General features: G+C 40.9%; 1 protein-coding gene across 4 annotated transcripts in view; it reads left to right on the top strand.

Annotated features, from left to right (window-relative positions):
- The window catches only part of LRR (capping protein regulator and myosin 1 linker 1 leucine rich repeat protein), a 1,021,987-nt gene that overhangs the window by 146,780 nt on the left and 859,086 nt on the right, over positions 1–16,121 (top strand). For all 4 annotated transcript variants that reach the window (XM_090381859.1, XM_090381857.1, XM_090381858.1 and 1 more), the window contains exon 7: positions 10,779–10,852. In XM_090381859.1, coding sequence (XP_090237985.1) covers positions 10,779–10,852 — 74 coding nt within the window. The remainder of the gene's footprint in view (positions 1–10,778; positions 10,853–16,121) is intronic.

The raw sequence follows: 16,121 nt of genomic DNA, 5'->3' as shown, positions 1-16,121 counted from the left end.
ATTACACTGCATAAATTAACTGACTTGTTTTACTGAAATTGTGCCTGTGACCAACAGAGCATATAGCCAACAGCAATGGGGATGCTGTAAGTGTGGGGGTGCCTCCGTAGCCAGGTGGGAAGGAGCAGCAGTGCATAGCACACGCTTCTTGATTAGACCGGGGTTCAAGCCCATCTCCACCAAATACGGAGGATGCGGAAAGGTCAAGGAATGACCACCACATATTCCCGGAGCAATATGGCCTTAGTTGCTAATGCTCCTAAAAACCAAATAACAACAACAGCTGTAAGTGTGGGGGGGATTAATGACGGCTGATCTTCACTCCCATTATAATGAGGGTGGCATATATATAGAACTGCTTGTAGTTGAATACCTTTACAGGACACACCTTTGCATGTGCTAAACGCAGAGAGAGTGAGGAAATTGTACTTTCACGAATGAATTAATTCCATCGGTGGTAGTGGCACTTTAATTCAGTACTTGAATTGTTGTTGCCCCTGAAGGAATTAAATCAGGAGATTATTATTATTATCTTTTTCTCTTTAATGGGATTTTTTCTGCCAAGTAATGTGTACTGGTACCAAGTGCATGGGGTAGTTTCTTTTGTCCAGTTACTATTATTCTTGTTATTATTACTGTTGGTCGAGGGACTCTCTTACTATCCTACAGGTGTTCAGGATCACAGCTTTCTGGAGTTCCATATAAGTGTTCTCTGGAAGGCCTGTTGCTGCTAGATTCTTATGAAGGCTCTTTGGAACCATGCTGGTGGTTGACATGGTGATTGGGATGGTCGTTACTTGTTCCATATGGCACATATCTTTGACTTCCTATTTTAGGTCTGCGTACTTCCTGATCTTTTCCTTGTATATTTTCTAGAGGTTTCTGGTGTTGGGCACCACTATGTCGATCAGGTAGGTAACCATTTCCTTCTTGTCGATGTGGGTTGTGTGAGATCGTCTTGTCTGTTATTATGGTACAGCCCTAGTATAGTATCTAGTATGGCCTGAGGCTCGTACTTGTAATTTGATAAATTTCCTCTGATCAGCTGTTATTTTTGCCCTAGCTTTGGATTCATTATCCTGGTCATCCAGTCGTCTGTGTATGTATTCTGTCTGGGAGATCACCCTCCATCCTGCGGTGATGTGCTGGAGTGTTTCTGAAGGCAATCGGCATCAATGACATACGTCATTTTCCAAAGTCCCTTGAAATATTTCCTGTAGTTCCTGGCGTTGATTGTCTGATCATGGATGGAGAGTGTGAATCCTTCAGTCTTGGGGAAGAGCTTTCCTTTCATGAGGAAAGCAATGAAAGCCATCATTGCAATCATGTAATCTTGATGGAGGTCATTGTAGTGTCTTTTTTTTTTTTTTTTTTTTTATGAGAACCCCAAACACGAGAGGTATTATAACCTATAGTACTTAGTACCGTGCTTGGGTTGGAGGTTGAGAAGACGAAAGAAGATATTTGTTGATATTGGACTTGAACTTCTGTAGATTGTAATTTTCAGGAAATACGTATGAAGGAAGGTTGTTCCAGAAAACGGCAGTTGAATGAATAAATGAGGAAGATGAAAAGTTGGTTCTGTGGGTTTGAAGTTGGACAGTAAATGGATGTTGGCTGGTGGCGGCACGTGTTCGGACTGTTTTGAAAGAGAGAGCGGGAATTATAGAAGCCAATTCAGAAGAACAGTGCCCATGGAAGTATCTGTAGAAGAGGCATGCAGCAGAAACAGTGCGTCTATGAGAAAGCGAGTGGAGAGACTCTGTTAGAGATGAATCATTAATTAACCTAACTGCCCTCTTCTGAATGGAATCAAGAAGCCTGAGAGAGGTTTTGGGGGCACCACCCCAGATGTGGGAACAATATTCCATGGCAGGGCGGATTTGCGATTTATACAAAGTGAGCAGCTGTTTGGGAGAAAAGTAACGCCGAGAGCGAAAGAGAAAACCAAGTTTTTTAGATGCAGAGGAAGCAATATTTGTAATGTGCTTGTGCCAAGAGAGATTAGAAGTCAGGGTAATCCCCAAAAGAGATATATCATTTTGCCTAGAAATCGGAGTGTCACTAAAGATAAGTATAGGAGCAGAAGAATCCTTTTTGCGAGATATAAGACAAGATTGAGTTTTAGAAGGGTTGAAATCAACTAAGTTGTCTTTGCCCCACTGGAGAATTACCTGAAGATCGGCATTTAAGGAATTGGCAGCAGATTTTCGAAAACTTGAAGCTGATTGAGCTGGACAAGGTTTCTCAAAATGGAAAGTTGAATGCAATGTGCTATCATCGGCAAAACTATGGATAGCATTTCCAGTCAATGGAAGAAGGTCATTGATATACAAGAGGAAAAGAGTGGGGGAAAGAACTGAACCTTGGAGGACACCGGCATTAGTGGAGAAGTTAGAAGACAGAGAGCCATCTACCATCACCCTCAGTGAGTGATCAGAGAGAAAACTGGATAACCGATTACTAAAAACAGTTGGCAAACCATAAGATGGAAGCTTGTTTAGAAGACCTTTATGCCAAACACGATCAAAAGCCTTTGAGATGTCAAGAGCAACTACTTGTGTTTCACCAAACCTTTCCATTGAATTAGTCCATAAATGGGTAACATAAGCCAGAATATCACCAGTGGATCGACACTGACGGAATCCATATTGGCGATCGTTGATAAGACGGAAGGTTTCTAGGTAGTTTAAGAGTTGGCGGTTAATTGATTTCTCCATTACTTTAGAAAGAGTAGAAGTAATTGCAATGGGACGATAATTGGATGGGAGGGATTTGTCACCCTTTTTAGGAACTGGCTGGATATGAGCAAATTTCCAAGCAGAAGGAAAAACACCTTTGGAATAAGAAAGTGAAAAAAGGCGGCAAAGAATAGGAGTAAGTTCAGGAGCACAGGTTTTGAGAACAAGTGGAGAAATACCATCAGGACCTGGAGCTTTCTTAGCATCAAGATTCATCAAAATCCTTCTGATATCCTTTTGACGGAAGACCACAGGAGGCATTGAATGGAGCGTGTTAGGAATGGTGGGAGGTGTTTTACCAAGATCATTAATACATGAGCTCGAAGAAAAATGGGATGCTAGCAGGTCAGCTTTATCCTTGGCTGAAGTGACAACAGAACCATCTGGTTTGGACAGAGGTGGGAGCAGAGATGGGCAAAAGTTGCGGCCAATAGTTTTGGCAAGAGACCAGAATGCTCGGCTACCATTAGGGTAAGAAGCAAGTTTTCTACTCTTAGCCTGTTCAAACTCTAGTTTGAACTGATTAATAACTGCTTTACAATTGTTGCGAGCTTTGGTGTAGGTAGAAAATGAAACTGAAGAATTAGAAACAAGCCAATTACGATATGCAACGTTCTTCTCTTGGACAGCCTTAGCACATTTATTGGAAAACCAAGGTTTAGATAAAGGACGAGATTTTAAAGTGGAGTGTGGGATAAAGGATTCCATTCCTGCAAGAATAATTTCACTGAGACGATCTGAGCAAACGTTGACATCAAAAGTTTTGATACAGTAATCAGACCAAGGAAAAGAAGAAAAGAAATCTCGCAGATCATCCCATTTTGCATTCTTGTAATACCAAGCAATACGAGGTTGGGAATAGCCAAGAGATAAAGGTTCCATTGGAGAAGAGGCAATCACCAAGTTGTGATCTGAAGTGCCTAAAGGACCTCTCACTTCAAACTTGTACTTAGAAGGGTTGTTTGTGAGAAAAAGATCAAGCATATTGGCTGTATGATTAGGATTGTCCGGTATTCTTGTAGGTAAATGAACAATCTGTGCTAGGTCATTAGTAATTACAAAAGCCTCAGCATCTCGACCTGCTGGGTCGGTGTGACTAGAAAACGGAAGCCAGCTGGAGTAGTGAACATTAAAATCACCAAGGAAAATTACCTCACTGTTAGGAAAGTTGGACTGGAGAAAGTCAAGTTGCAAAGAGAGGAAGTCAAAGAGTTCCAAGTGATTAGTGGAGTTGGGAGAATGGTAGAGACAACAGATGAATTTTACACAATGAGGTAGAGAGATTTTAAGCCAGAGAAGATCAAAGAGAGGAGATTCCAAATTGCCAAGTCTCTGACAGGGAATATCAGAACGGACATATGCACAAGTACCACCTTTGAGGCGAAAGGAATCATACAGCAAATAATTTGGACATCTGAGATGAGCAGTAGTTGAATCAACTGATAACTGAGATTTAGTCAGAAAAAGTACATGGGGTTTGGAAGACTGCAAGTGGAAATGGACATCGTTGAGATTAGAATTGAGACCACGTATATTTGTGAAATAAATTAGGAAGTCCTTGTGCGGTTTAGATCTTTTCGCAGATAAGCTTGCTGTATTATTTTGACAATTCATGGTGTATTCAATAGTAAGAAAAAGTGGGTGGGACATGCTGTATGAAGTAATGAAATTTTTGGATATGGCGTACATGTGGTAAGAATATACCCAAATCCTTGACATAACGTGGCGTCGACAATGCTCTCCGCATATACACTACTCGGACTCCCTCCAGTCACTATCTGGCAGAGTAGAGGTAGCAAGATTATACACTAGCTGATCCGGAAGCTTCCTAGAGAGTTACCAATAGGTTCAGTCCGGTGTACTAACTAGCGGCCGGCCTGCGAACACCGTTTTAGAGCTGTACCCTTGAAATGTAAGGAATATTGGATCTCGCCATGACATTCATCATAACCTCAAAAATCATCAATCATACTGCATGATGTAAGAGATAGGGAAGGGTTGGCCGGAACTTAGCTCTAGAGACTAAACATGGGTTCCACCACTTCAAGCCTCCAAAAAGCAAAGTGGTGGTATTTCACCGGTTGATGAGAGTCATCTACCACCTAGTACTGCCTGGTAACATAGAGGGGCGGCGTTCCTCCATGTGGTGTGGGCGCCACACCTCGACCCCTGCTTACGTTGATTCACACCTGGGTGGTCACCCACCATGTACTTGTGCATGAAGGTTATACCCAGGATTACTAACAGTCCCACCATCGTGAAGGTGCAAGCAGAGGATTTGGCTGTCATAGACCGTCCGGACTTCGCCGAAATTGGGTCCGCTTTGACTTGAGTGTCACTCGAATATCAGTTCCATCAGCGTTTTAGACTCCCAGTTAGCAAGAACAGCTTGTCTGGCATATCTGAGAGAACGTCTGTGACAACCTCAAGGACCAAATGCTGCCATGGAGTCTTCTTCACCCATCTTTTTGTCTTTGTGAGTGTGGTTTCCTCATTGAGGTTGAGTGTTGTGTGCTGTTTGTCTATCTCTCTTATGGTGTAGATTGGTGCTGCGTTTTCCTGGAAGTAATCCCACAGGTTTTTAATTGCCTTCTCTTGTTCAGTGAGGTCAGTTAATCCCCCCCCCCTTATGGGATGTGGTCAGTCTTTCAATGGCCGACTTTAGGTGGTGTTGGTTTCTCTTGGTCATCACTTACCCTGGTCAATCTCATAATCTCCTCCAGCTCGGTGTTGGTCCAATCTACGATCCGGAATGAGAATGTTAGTACTGGGACTGTGTAAGTGTTTATGGCTGTGATCATGTTCTTACCATTCAGCTCCGATTTAGCAGGGCCTCTCAGTCTCTGATGGTATTTCTCAATCAGGTAGGCCTTGATCTCCTTCTGTTTTAACTGTGAGCTTGCATCATCCCAGATATTTATATGTCTCTCCCTCTATCATGGCTTCAATCTCTTCACCAGTTTTCAGCTGGTAGTTTTGTCCACCTAGATTTACTTGATATAATCCATGAGTCTTGCATTTGTCTAGACCAAATTGCACCTGATAGTGCTGAACTCTTTGGTAATCCAGAGTAGCTGTTAGAGTTGATTCTCAGTTGCAGCATAGAGTTTGATGTCATCCATATACATCAGTTGAGAGAGGGTATACAGGTTTTCCTCCCTTCTTTTATGGTATATCTATACTTGCTGTATATACCCTAAATATTACCCCATGCTGAATGGATATACCTTTCAGGTATATCCATTCAGGTTTCATGCTCTCATGCAAGTTTCACGTGCTTTCAGGGTATAACCATTCAGCATGTTGGACAGTGGATTGAGTGCTAGACAGAACCATAGTGGGCTCATGGCATCTTCCTGGAAGATTCCTCTTCAGATCGATTTCGGTCTGGTCATGATGTTCTCAACCTTGATGCTGGACCTCCGTTTTGCCTTGGTTGCTTCTAGGAAGTGTGTCAGTGTCGGGTTGACTTTGTAGTGCCTACATCAGTGAGCAATGGGGCACCAAGTCGAACGTTTTGCGGTAGTCAATGTAGTTTGTGTACAGGTTGTAGTGTTTATCGTAAGCTTACTTTCTAACTGCAGCATCAGTAGTCCTTTGCACATCTGGTTACATCTCTTTTGCTGTTTAGCCATGATAGTCTGTCTCTCCAAGTGTTCTGATATCTTTTTAGTTATGCAGCTGGTAAGGACTTGCACATTGTTGGGAGATAGGTGATTGGTCTGTGCTTTACCAGGTTTGTGGTATCTTTATCTTAGGCTTCAGGTAGGTGAGAACTTTAGTCAGGGATTGTGTTAGGGGTCTGTCTGATTATTTGGGTGATCTGCTCCGCTATGTGCCTGTGTGTGTGCAGCTGAATTTATACCGGTAGTTGTGGGCATTCTCTATTCACTATTTGGACTTCCTGATTGACTGTTGTACTTCTTCCTCCCGAATCTCCCAATCTGTCATCTCTTGTATGTTCTTGATTTTCTTCCTTTATAGATATACCTAGGGGGGGATGACGTTATGTCTAGCTTTGCTGCTTCACAGTATCCTAGAACTTCTCAATTGCCTTCTGGTTTGGAGGGGGGGGTATGTTGCCTTTCTTCTCTTCTTGTACAATTTTCCTGTAGAAGTCTCTCTGGTTTTCATCAAATATCCTGTTGTCTGTTTTCCTCTGGGCATTTCCTCTATAATGGTGAAGTCTCTTGCCGAGTGTCAGGAGTTTCTGCTTGAGGGTGTCAAGGTATTCTTCGATCCTCTGATCATAGGTCTTGTGGATGTTGTCTTCCTTGAGGATGGCTTTCACTTTTTTAATTGGATTCTTACTTCTGTTACCATTAATACTGGGTCAGCTGGCTTATCTTCACTCTTATCTCTTCTATCTTCTGCTGTAGCCTTCTTTCCCAGGCTGGTGGTTCCTTGTCTGTGTGTTTTGTGTTATGTTGTTCCCTTACAATCATCCTGATGGCTGCTACAGCAGCAGCAGCATAGTATAAATGGCTGTGCAGATGGTATATAGTGTTATTTAGCTGTTGTTAAGATAAAAGTAAAAGTAAAAGTAAAGTGCAGCCATTATCAACCCACTGCAGGATGGAAGCCTCCTCAACAATTCATGATGAGGGAAATGGACCATAACCTGCCATGCTGGTCCAGTGCGGGTTGGTAGATTGACCGTATTCAGCAGTCAGGGGCTTGAACCCCGGTCTACTCAAAGAGCGTGTGTTACTGCACTCCCGCTCCTGCCCGCTTGGCTACGGAGGCCAGTCTTGTTAAGATAATCTGGTATTATTTGCCTATTGAAGTGGTCTGTGACTTACCATAGGATTCTGTTGGGTCTCTGCTTCAGTATGGCGTGGGTCTTTGTTGGGTGCATTCTGTCGAATTCTGTTAGGGCATTCTTCCGCTCTTCTATTCTGGATATCGTGATCTTGTCTGTTTCCACATCAGCTGCTCTGGGTTGTAGTTCTAGTTCTTGTACTTGCTGTTCCTCTTCCAGTTCTAGTTTAATTGTGCTCATATGCATTGTTGTTTGTAGTTGGTCACACACATCCTGCTTGGTTTTTTCCAAGATTGCAGGAGTTATGAGGTTCTTTTTGATGGTCTGTTTCTGATCCATTCTGATTCGTTGTTCAGTGACGTGATCTGTTGGAAACCATTTCAACCACATGGTGTGTAGTTTCATCTTGTACATTGTCATGCCTATCTGTAGATTCATTACTTCCTAGTATGATTGCATGATGAATGTATTCATTTTGATGCACCACTTCATGCCTCGACTTCTTTTTCCTTCCTGGGTTGTCACTAGCACATTTGCACAGGAAGCACTTCCAGATGGTTTGGCTGGGTGGTCATGTTTTGTTAGCCATATGGGAGACAGCTCCACTGTTGCTGACTTTTCAAGCTGACCCCTCTGCCTGATGCCTGAATGCGCGTGACCTTATCCTATGCCACACTCGGTGTAGTATGGTCAATATTTATAATTCTCATCTGCATCCAGCTGTGAAGATGGACCTGTTTTAGCTTTGGCTTTTGCATTCAGTGGTGGGTGGTAGTTATGGGAGCGCCATCAGATGGCGTTACTCTGTCCCAACTGTCACTTCGACCTTGGGCAGGAAAGTCTGATGAAGCAACTTTTGTGATTTTTCTTTCCCCTCCCCTCCTTTTTTGCCCACGATTTTTATTCCTCCCTGTGGTGGGATTCAAACCAAGGTCCATGATATTGGTGGTCCAGTGTTGTAACCACTGGGCTAATTGTTTCTTTTATTAATATTATTATTTATTTATTTTTACTTCTTTCTAAGATTTTTCTGCCCCTTGACAGGTACCGGTATCAAGTGCTTGCGGTGGTTGGTCGTGTCCAGTTACTATTATTCTTGTTATTATTACTATTGTGGTCGAGGAACTCTCTTACTACCATACAGGGGTTCAGGATTGTGGCTTTATGGAGTTCCATGTAAGTGTTCTCTTGGAGGCCTATTGCTGCTAGGTTCTTATGAAGGCACTTTGGCACCATGCTGCCAAAGTATGGTGCCAAAATTGTCACCATGTCTTCTCAACTTGTCTAATTCTTCCTTAAATTTGTTCAAACTATCACTTACGCAACACCAAATGTAGTTTAAAAGAGATACCATTATTATCAATAAACTTACTTAATCCATTCAAAACCTTAAACACTTCAATCAGGGCTCCTCATAAGTTTTAATTTCCAAGCAGTGCAATTTACAGAACCAGTCTTTTGTGGTAAGAGTACCCCTTATGTTCTTGACTAATCTGGCTGCAATTCTCTGTGCCCTTTCCAAGACAGCCACATCTTTCTTAAAATGAGGCCTCCACAGCTGTGCATTACTCAAGATGTGGCTTAACCTTTGCCTTATACAATTTGATAATCACTTCCCTGCTGGAAAAGTTCCTGTATATCACTGTTAACCCTAAGAACTGTTTTATCAGCCTGCCAACACCACTCAGAGGCCTTCATGTGGCAGTTACCTCTAGGTCTCTTTCATTCTCCACCACCTGAGTGTGATACCACCTAATTGGTATGTTATTCTGGGATTACTGCTGTCCACATGCAGTACCTTGTATTTGCCAATGTTAAATCTCAATTGCCCATCTGCCTAATATTTCTAGGCCTTGATTAGGCCTTAACCACCCTGCCGACCTTTATATCATCTGCAAACTTAGATAATAAGTTTGATGTGCTCTCACCAATGTCATTAATAAATATTGTAAACTGTAAGGAGGTTCAGCACTGAACACTGAGAGACTCCACTGCTCCCTCAGAGTTCACTCCAAGAAGTCCTAATGTTAGTCCAAGAAGAGCAGCACACATTTATAGCAGTTCTCTTTTTTTCTGCCACTGAACCTTTCATGTGGAACAGTGTCAAATGCTTTTTAAAAATTTAAATATATAATGTCAAAATTATTTCCATCCATTTTCTTTGTTACACTGTTATAGTAGCTAATACGATTGGTGAATATAGTTCACCAATGACTTAGAACTATGTCATTGGTGAACTTATTATCTATGAACTTAGCTGTTTGCCACAGTGCTAGAATCAGGTCTCATTCACCTGGTTACATGCAGGTTTCAACTGCTGTCATGCACCCGGTTACATGGAGGATGTGCTAATCCTACAGCAGGCAGTTATTCTTGGTGACCCTGTTGTCGGGAAAACTGGGAATATTTTATGAAATGAGGATTGACAGAATAAGAACAATGAATATCTTCCAGGGTAAAAAGATGGTGATATTGCATAACAGCTATCATCTTTAAGGACACTAAAGGTGATATTTTACATGTAGGTACTAATGATGTTAAACATAGGCATTCTGAGGCTTTACTTATCAAGTATGACATGACATTGGGAAAAACTACAATGGTAGAATTTGAGAGTGCCTGGAATTTTGCCAAGGCACGATAGGAGGAAGTATATGATGAGTGCCTTGTCAGTCAAATTAGCCCTGGAGTGATTGTGCAAGACTTTTTTAGGGTAAATTTTTTTTTCTCAGCATTCCTTCAACAGGATGCTACAACACATGATAATAGCAGATTATAGAGTCATCCTAGGAAATTGCCTAGACAGAAACATGTACACATGTGTGTTGTTGTTATTTGGTTTTTAGGAGCATTAGCAACTAAGGCCATATTGCTCCGGGATATGCGGTGGTAATTCCCTGACCTTTCTGCATCCTCCGTATTTGGTGGAAACGGGCTCGAACCCCGGTCTAATCAAGAAGTGTATGCTACGCACTGCTGCTCCTTCCCACCTGGCTACGAAGGCGCCCCACACATGTGTGTAGGGCCTCACTATGTGCCAAATGAAATATCTAGTTATTGAGAGAAATTAGATATGCATTTCAAAACACGGTCATGTAACAATGAAATATCTATGAGCTTTGAAGTTCTAATCTGTCTAACAACAAGTTAATAATGCTGGGAACAAGATGCTTAACAAGTATCATAAAATAATTTTTAATCTCATCAACAATTTAAAAAAGAAATAAAAAAGTAGCAACAAATTTTTATTGCTTTCTTTTTTTTTTTTATTTTAGGATGTGGACACTATTTATCTTTCACATGACAGTAAAGAGTTGTCGTTGCTAGATTTTGATCATCTTGAAGGACGGTAGGTTAATTTTATTATTTGCATTTTGAACACTAAAGAAGAAAAGAATCTTTCATTTGGTTTGTTATACTCTCATGTAGAAACAATGGATAAGAACTTTGTGATTATGTACACAGATATAACTTGCATAATAACTGCAGCACCTGGGAGTTGTGTAGCACTTGGGAGGTGCTCAACTTGATTCCTGGAAAACTGTTCCCCCCCATCTCTTTCCTTCCCTTCTTTTAATCCATCAGTAAAATGTTACTGATGGATTGCAATACAGTAATACCCCAACTTACGCGAACTCGGAGTTACGCGGTTCTTGATTTTTTCATTTGGCAATACTGCCACCCCCCCACTATCTTCAAGGTCGTTTTTCATATGCTATCGATATACGGTGCGACAGCGGAGAGTGAGAGCGAAAGAAGAACAAAATTCAACTTTGCTGCCGCATGAGCTGCACACATATACAAGAATTTGCATTCCAACTGTCATATTTATATGTGTATGTTCGAATTCTTGCTCAACTTTTGTCGGAAATAACATCGTTTTCACGAAGAAAAAAACTTTCCAGGCTTTAAGGTTTCCAAAGACTGATTGACAGTGATGGTTGGCGGGAATGCAGCTGGTGACTGCAAGTTAAAACCTCTCTTAATCTATCGCTCTGAAAACCCAAGAGTTTTAAAAAATATATCTAAAATTAGCTTACCAGTGATTTGGAAGTCAAATCATAAAGCTTGGTTGACAGCTTCCGTTTTTGAGGACTGGTTTGGTCACCACTTCATACCCGAAGTCGAATGTTATTGCAAGTCTAAACAGATTCCATTTAAAGTGATGCTTCTTATTGACAATGCACCTGGTCACCCTCCTGCCACCATAATTAATTTCGACCCACGTGTGAAAGTTGTGTTTTTGCCTCCAAACACAACCAGCTTGCTTCAACCGATGGACCAGGGAGTCATCAAAACATTCAAGGCCTACTAGAGGAGGCGTTTGTTTGCACGTCTGAATGAAGCTATGAGACAAAATAGTGAGATATCTGTTAAAGACTTTTGGAAACAATTCAATGTTTTAGATGCCGTAAGAATCATTGAAGAATCTTGGGATGAAATTCACAAAAAAACATTGAATAGTGTCTGGAAGAAACTTGGTCCATTTTTTTTCAAAAACGAGACGAAAACAACGCCAGAAACTGATCATGTCGCTCATATGATAGAAGAAGTTGTTAATCTTGCCAGGCAATTAGATTTGGAAGTCAATGGTGATGATGTCAACGATCTGTTGGATTCACATAGTGAGGAGCTGACAATGAATGAGCTCATAGAGATGCGTGAGCAAAACGTCACTGAATTATCCGACATTTCAGACCCAGTTCCACCAGAAAAGCACATGACAATTGCAATCTTGACAGAAGGTCTCACAACTCAATTGAAAAGGGCTTAAAAATTTTAGAAAACACAACCCAACGAAGAACACGTTATAGCTACAAAGCAAGGAATAAAAAATGATTAGCTTTCTACGAAGAAATTCTGCGTGAAAAAAAGGCACTGTGTCGTCAGACGAATTTGTTAGATTTTATGAAGCCATCGACAACGAAATAACTTTTTTATGTAACTCATTTATTTTTAATACATAATTTGTATTAATATGTATAAATAACTGCAATTTTATTAAATATTTTTCTTTTAAACTAGTGTTTTTGTTAGTCCATTATCCCAATTAAACAAAATTTATATGTATTTATATGCAAAGTTGTACCCCTACTTACGCGAATTCGACTTAAGCGTTTTTCGTCGGACCCACCTATCGCATAACTTCGGGGTATTACTGTACTTATTGAATGTAATTTTTTTATTTTTCTTAACATGTTTGCTGCTGGAATGCAGCCATGCATCAAAACGAAATGCAATTCTTGTGCCTTTGATGCCACTGTACATTCATTCAGTTTTGGTCAATAAATGAGTGCTGTAAAAAGAGAAAGGGGCATGAAATGAACAACTGTTTGGTAGCAGCACACTGATTGAACTATGGGCTATTTGCATTACAGATGGGTGCCGTAATGCAAATAGCCCATAGCTATGTTTAGCGTCAATTGCACTGTCTAGGGAGCATATAAAAGCTATATTCTTGGTTCTCAATTTCATTTGTTCTTTGCTTATGTTTTAAGTTATTTTATCTAGTTTAATATTTTCCACAAGAAGAAAAGGCAATTTTTTTTTAAAGATTATGTGTGCTGAATTTTAATTCTTTAGTTTGTGAAAAATAAAATATCATCCGTAGTGTGGATCTACTGATAAAATTTTGTTTAAAAAGTGTTTTCCTATGAAATTTATGTTAAAGGGTTATTGTAATGGATGAGTTATCGGCACTGAAAAGAAACAGGCATGGACAGTATGTTGAAGCTGATGACATGGAATCAGCTCTTTACAATATGTCATCTTATACTAAAATAGGATTCTATTCAAGTGATGCTGATTCTGAATCTCGTTCAGATGCATCTGAACAAGATGTTTGTCATTTGGAGTGATGATTCTTCACAGAAGAAATCCCTTCCATTTACTAAAAAGCAGTGCCTACTTGTTCCAGCACCCCAAGGCACATAGAAAGGACCCTTGCAAATATTAGTGGCAGCATATATGTTAAAGAAAATTTAAAGATGTTGTGTTTTTTAAAATATTATTTTTAACAAAATAAAACTTTAATAATGCTGCTGAAAATAAAGAAATAAAACATTATAAACTTAAAATATGATCAGGAAACTATTAGTTCCTTCCATTTTTCCAGTTTATAAAACTGCTAATGCATGAAAATTCAAAGTTATGCCTGCATAAGTTATAGTATTTTAACCATGTCCATGTTCTATTAGACCGGGGTTCAAGCCCATCACCACCAAATACGGAGGACGCGGAAAGGTCAGGGAATGACCACCGCATATTCCCGCAGCAATATGGCCTTAGTTGCTAATGCTCCTAAAAACCAAATAACAAACAAACAAACAACCATGTTCTATTATAGTAATAAGACATGGACATGGTTATTAAAATACTATTTTATTAAAATACTATAACTTATGCATGCATAAGTTATAGTATTTTAATATATTATAATAGGACATGGACCAAGCATTGATTACCTCCAGACTGCACTAGATACCTGGTCTCACCAGATGCCAACTGTAGATCCAGACTCTGGTGCATCTGCATAGATGGCTATGTTGGTACACACACATAGTTGCTGTGCATTGGAAGATTAACTTACCACAACTAGTTTTGTGGTTCTCAACTGCCTGCATAACTTGTCAACCTTCAGCAGCACTCTGTGGGAGAGCAACATAGATGTCAACATAGCCACTAGGGCAATGGCATTAAAATTTTCTAGCTGACATGTCCAAGAAATTTGTAATATGTTAGATCATCAGCTTGGCCATGCATTAAATTATCATGATATTGACAGATTTAATATCAAAAGAGCAAATTGGGATCATTTTACAGAGAAACTCAGAAATTCCCATTTGGGGTTGGGGGGGGACCACCTGAGCCCCCGAACAACCTGCCTCTGACTGAGCATACTGAGAAGATAACCCAGATGCCAACTTTAGATCCAGACTCTGGTGCATCTGTACAGATGACTATGCTGGCACACACATAGGTGGTGCTCTGAGATTGAGGTCCTCAGGCAAAGCCTTCTGGCACAAGAGCGAGATCACTGTATGAGAGAAGCTTATAAGAATCTCTGAAATAGCTATACCTATACCCTCATTAGAAATAAGAAAAGCGATAGTTGGCAGGCCCTCTTGCTTTTCTGTAGTAGCAAAAGTGGTTTCTTCAACAGAAACGGTTCGCAAATGCTGACTTCCAGCGGGATCGCTGTTCATGCGACCTCCCGTTCAGCGTCCTCCGCATGACGAAAGCATTTCGGACCCTGCAATGCTATGTGATTCTGATTCGTCTTTGTGCCCCCTACACCTCCTGCAAGTTTGTTGCACTGGTAGTGAATCACCCTGTATATATATATATATACACTGTGCTGCCACTTTATTAGGTACACTTACCTAGTAGTGTGTTGAGCCTCCTTTAGTCTTCAAAACAGCCTGAATTCTTTTAGGCATGGATTGAACAAGATGCTGAAAATGTGCAGGAATGGAATATTATGCAGAATGAGTGTCACGCAGTTCCTTGAGATTCTATGGAGGTGTAGGCCTTCAATGAACAGCCCTTTCCAGCTCATCCCAAAGAGGTTTAATTGGATTGAGATCCGAGAACTGAGCAGGCCACTGCAGCAAAGAAAAGTCAATGTCATGGTTCCTGGAACCATTCCATAGTGATTCGGGCTTGTGCACGGGGGAATTTTCCTTCGAAGTAACCATCTGACTGAAGATAAACTGTCAACATGAACAGATGCACTTGGTCAGCAACAATGTTTAGGTACAATGTTGCATTCAGACGTGAATCTATGAGTATCAATGGACCCTACGTGTGCCAAGAAAACATTCCTGACACCTTAACACTGCCCCCACCACCTTGCACAGTAGTCGTCAGACACGACGGGGTCCATGGATTCATGTTGTTTTCGCCAAATTCTGAGCCTTCCTTACGTAACATGATGCACCAGGAACTTCGACTCGTCAGACCAAGCAACTGTTTTCCCATCCTCGGTAGTCCAGTGCTAGTGTTGCCGTGCCCACAGGAGGTATGCTCTCTTTTTCTTCATTGATAACAAAGGTACGCAATGTGGCTGTCAGCTGTTGTAGCCCATTCGTGACAAAGTGCGACTAGTGGCCCGTTGTGATATTTCTGCGCACCAAGGTTGTATTCTGATGTGATGTGTAACATTGTGGCCCATCTGTTTGCTTGCACAAATTTGACCTTGCTCATCAACAAGCGATATTCTTCCACAGGAGTGCTGTTGAGAGGAAGTTTTCTGTTCATTGCACCATTCTCAATACACCCTTGAAACTGGGGTGCTTGAAAAGTTCAGGAGAACTGCCATTTCAGAGATGCTTTGTTGTTGTTGCTCTGGAGGTTTAATAGTACATCAGCTGTTAAGGCTATAATGTGCCTATTCACTTATTATATAAGACATGGGATGCTTTGTCCAGCACCTACTTCCATGCCACGTTCGAAGTTCGATAGATCACTCCTTTTCCCATTCTTGCTACGGTTTGTACTCTTAATTGTTCTAGAAAGGTTGTTCTGCTGCATTTATATTCACAACTGTGGTCAAGTGACTTGTAACGTTGTGGGACAAACCATTTGTGTGCACAGCAGAGGTGTACCTAATAAAGTGG

Source organism: Mastigoproctus giganteus, chromosome 9 (assembly GCF_048544385.1).
Source record: "Mastigoproctus giganteus isolate SK-2022 chromosome 9, ASM4854438v1, whole genome shotgun sequence".
In the NCBI taxonomy this organism is placed as follows: domain Eukaryota; kingdom Metazoa; phylum Arthropoda; class Arachnida; order Uropygi; family Thelyphonidae; genus Mastigoproctus; species Mastigoproctus giganteus.
Note: the sequence above shows the minus strand (reverse complement) of the source record. Positions and strands in the feature narration are given on the sequence as shown.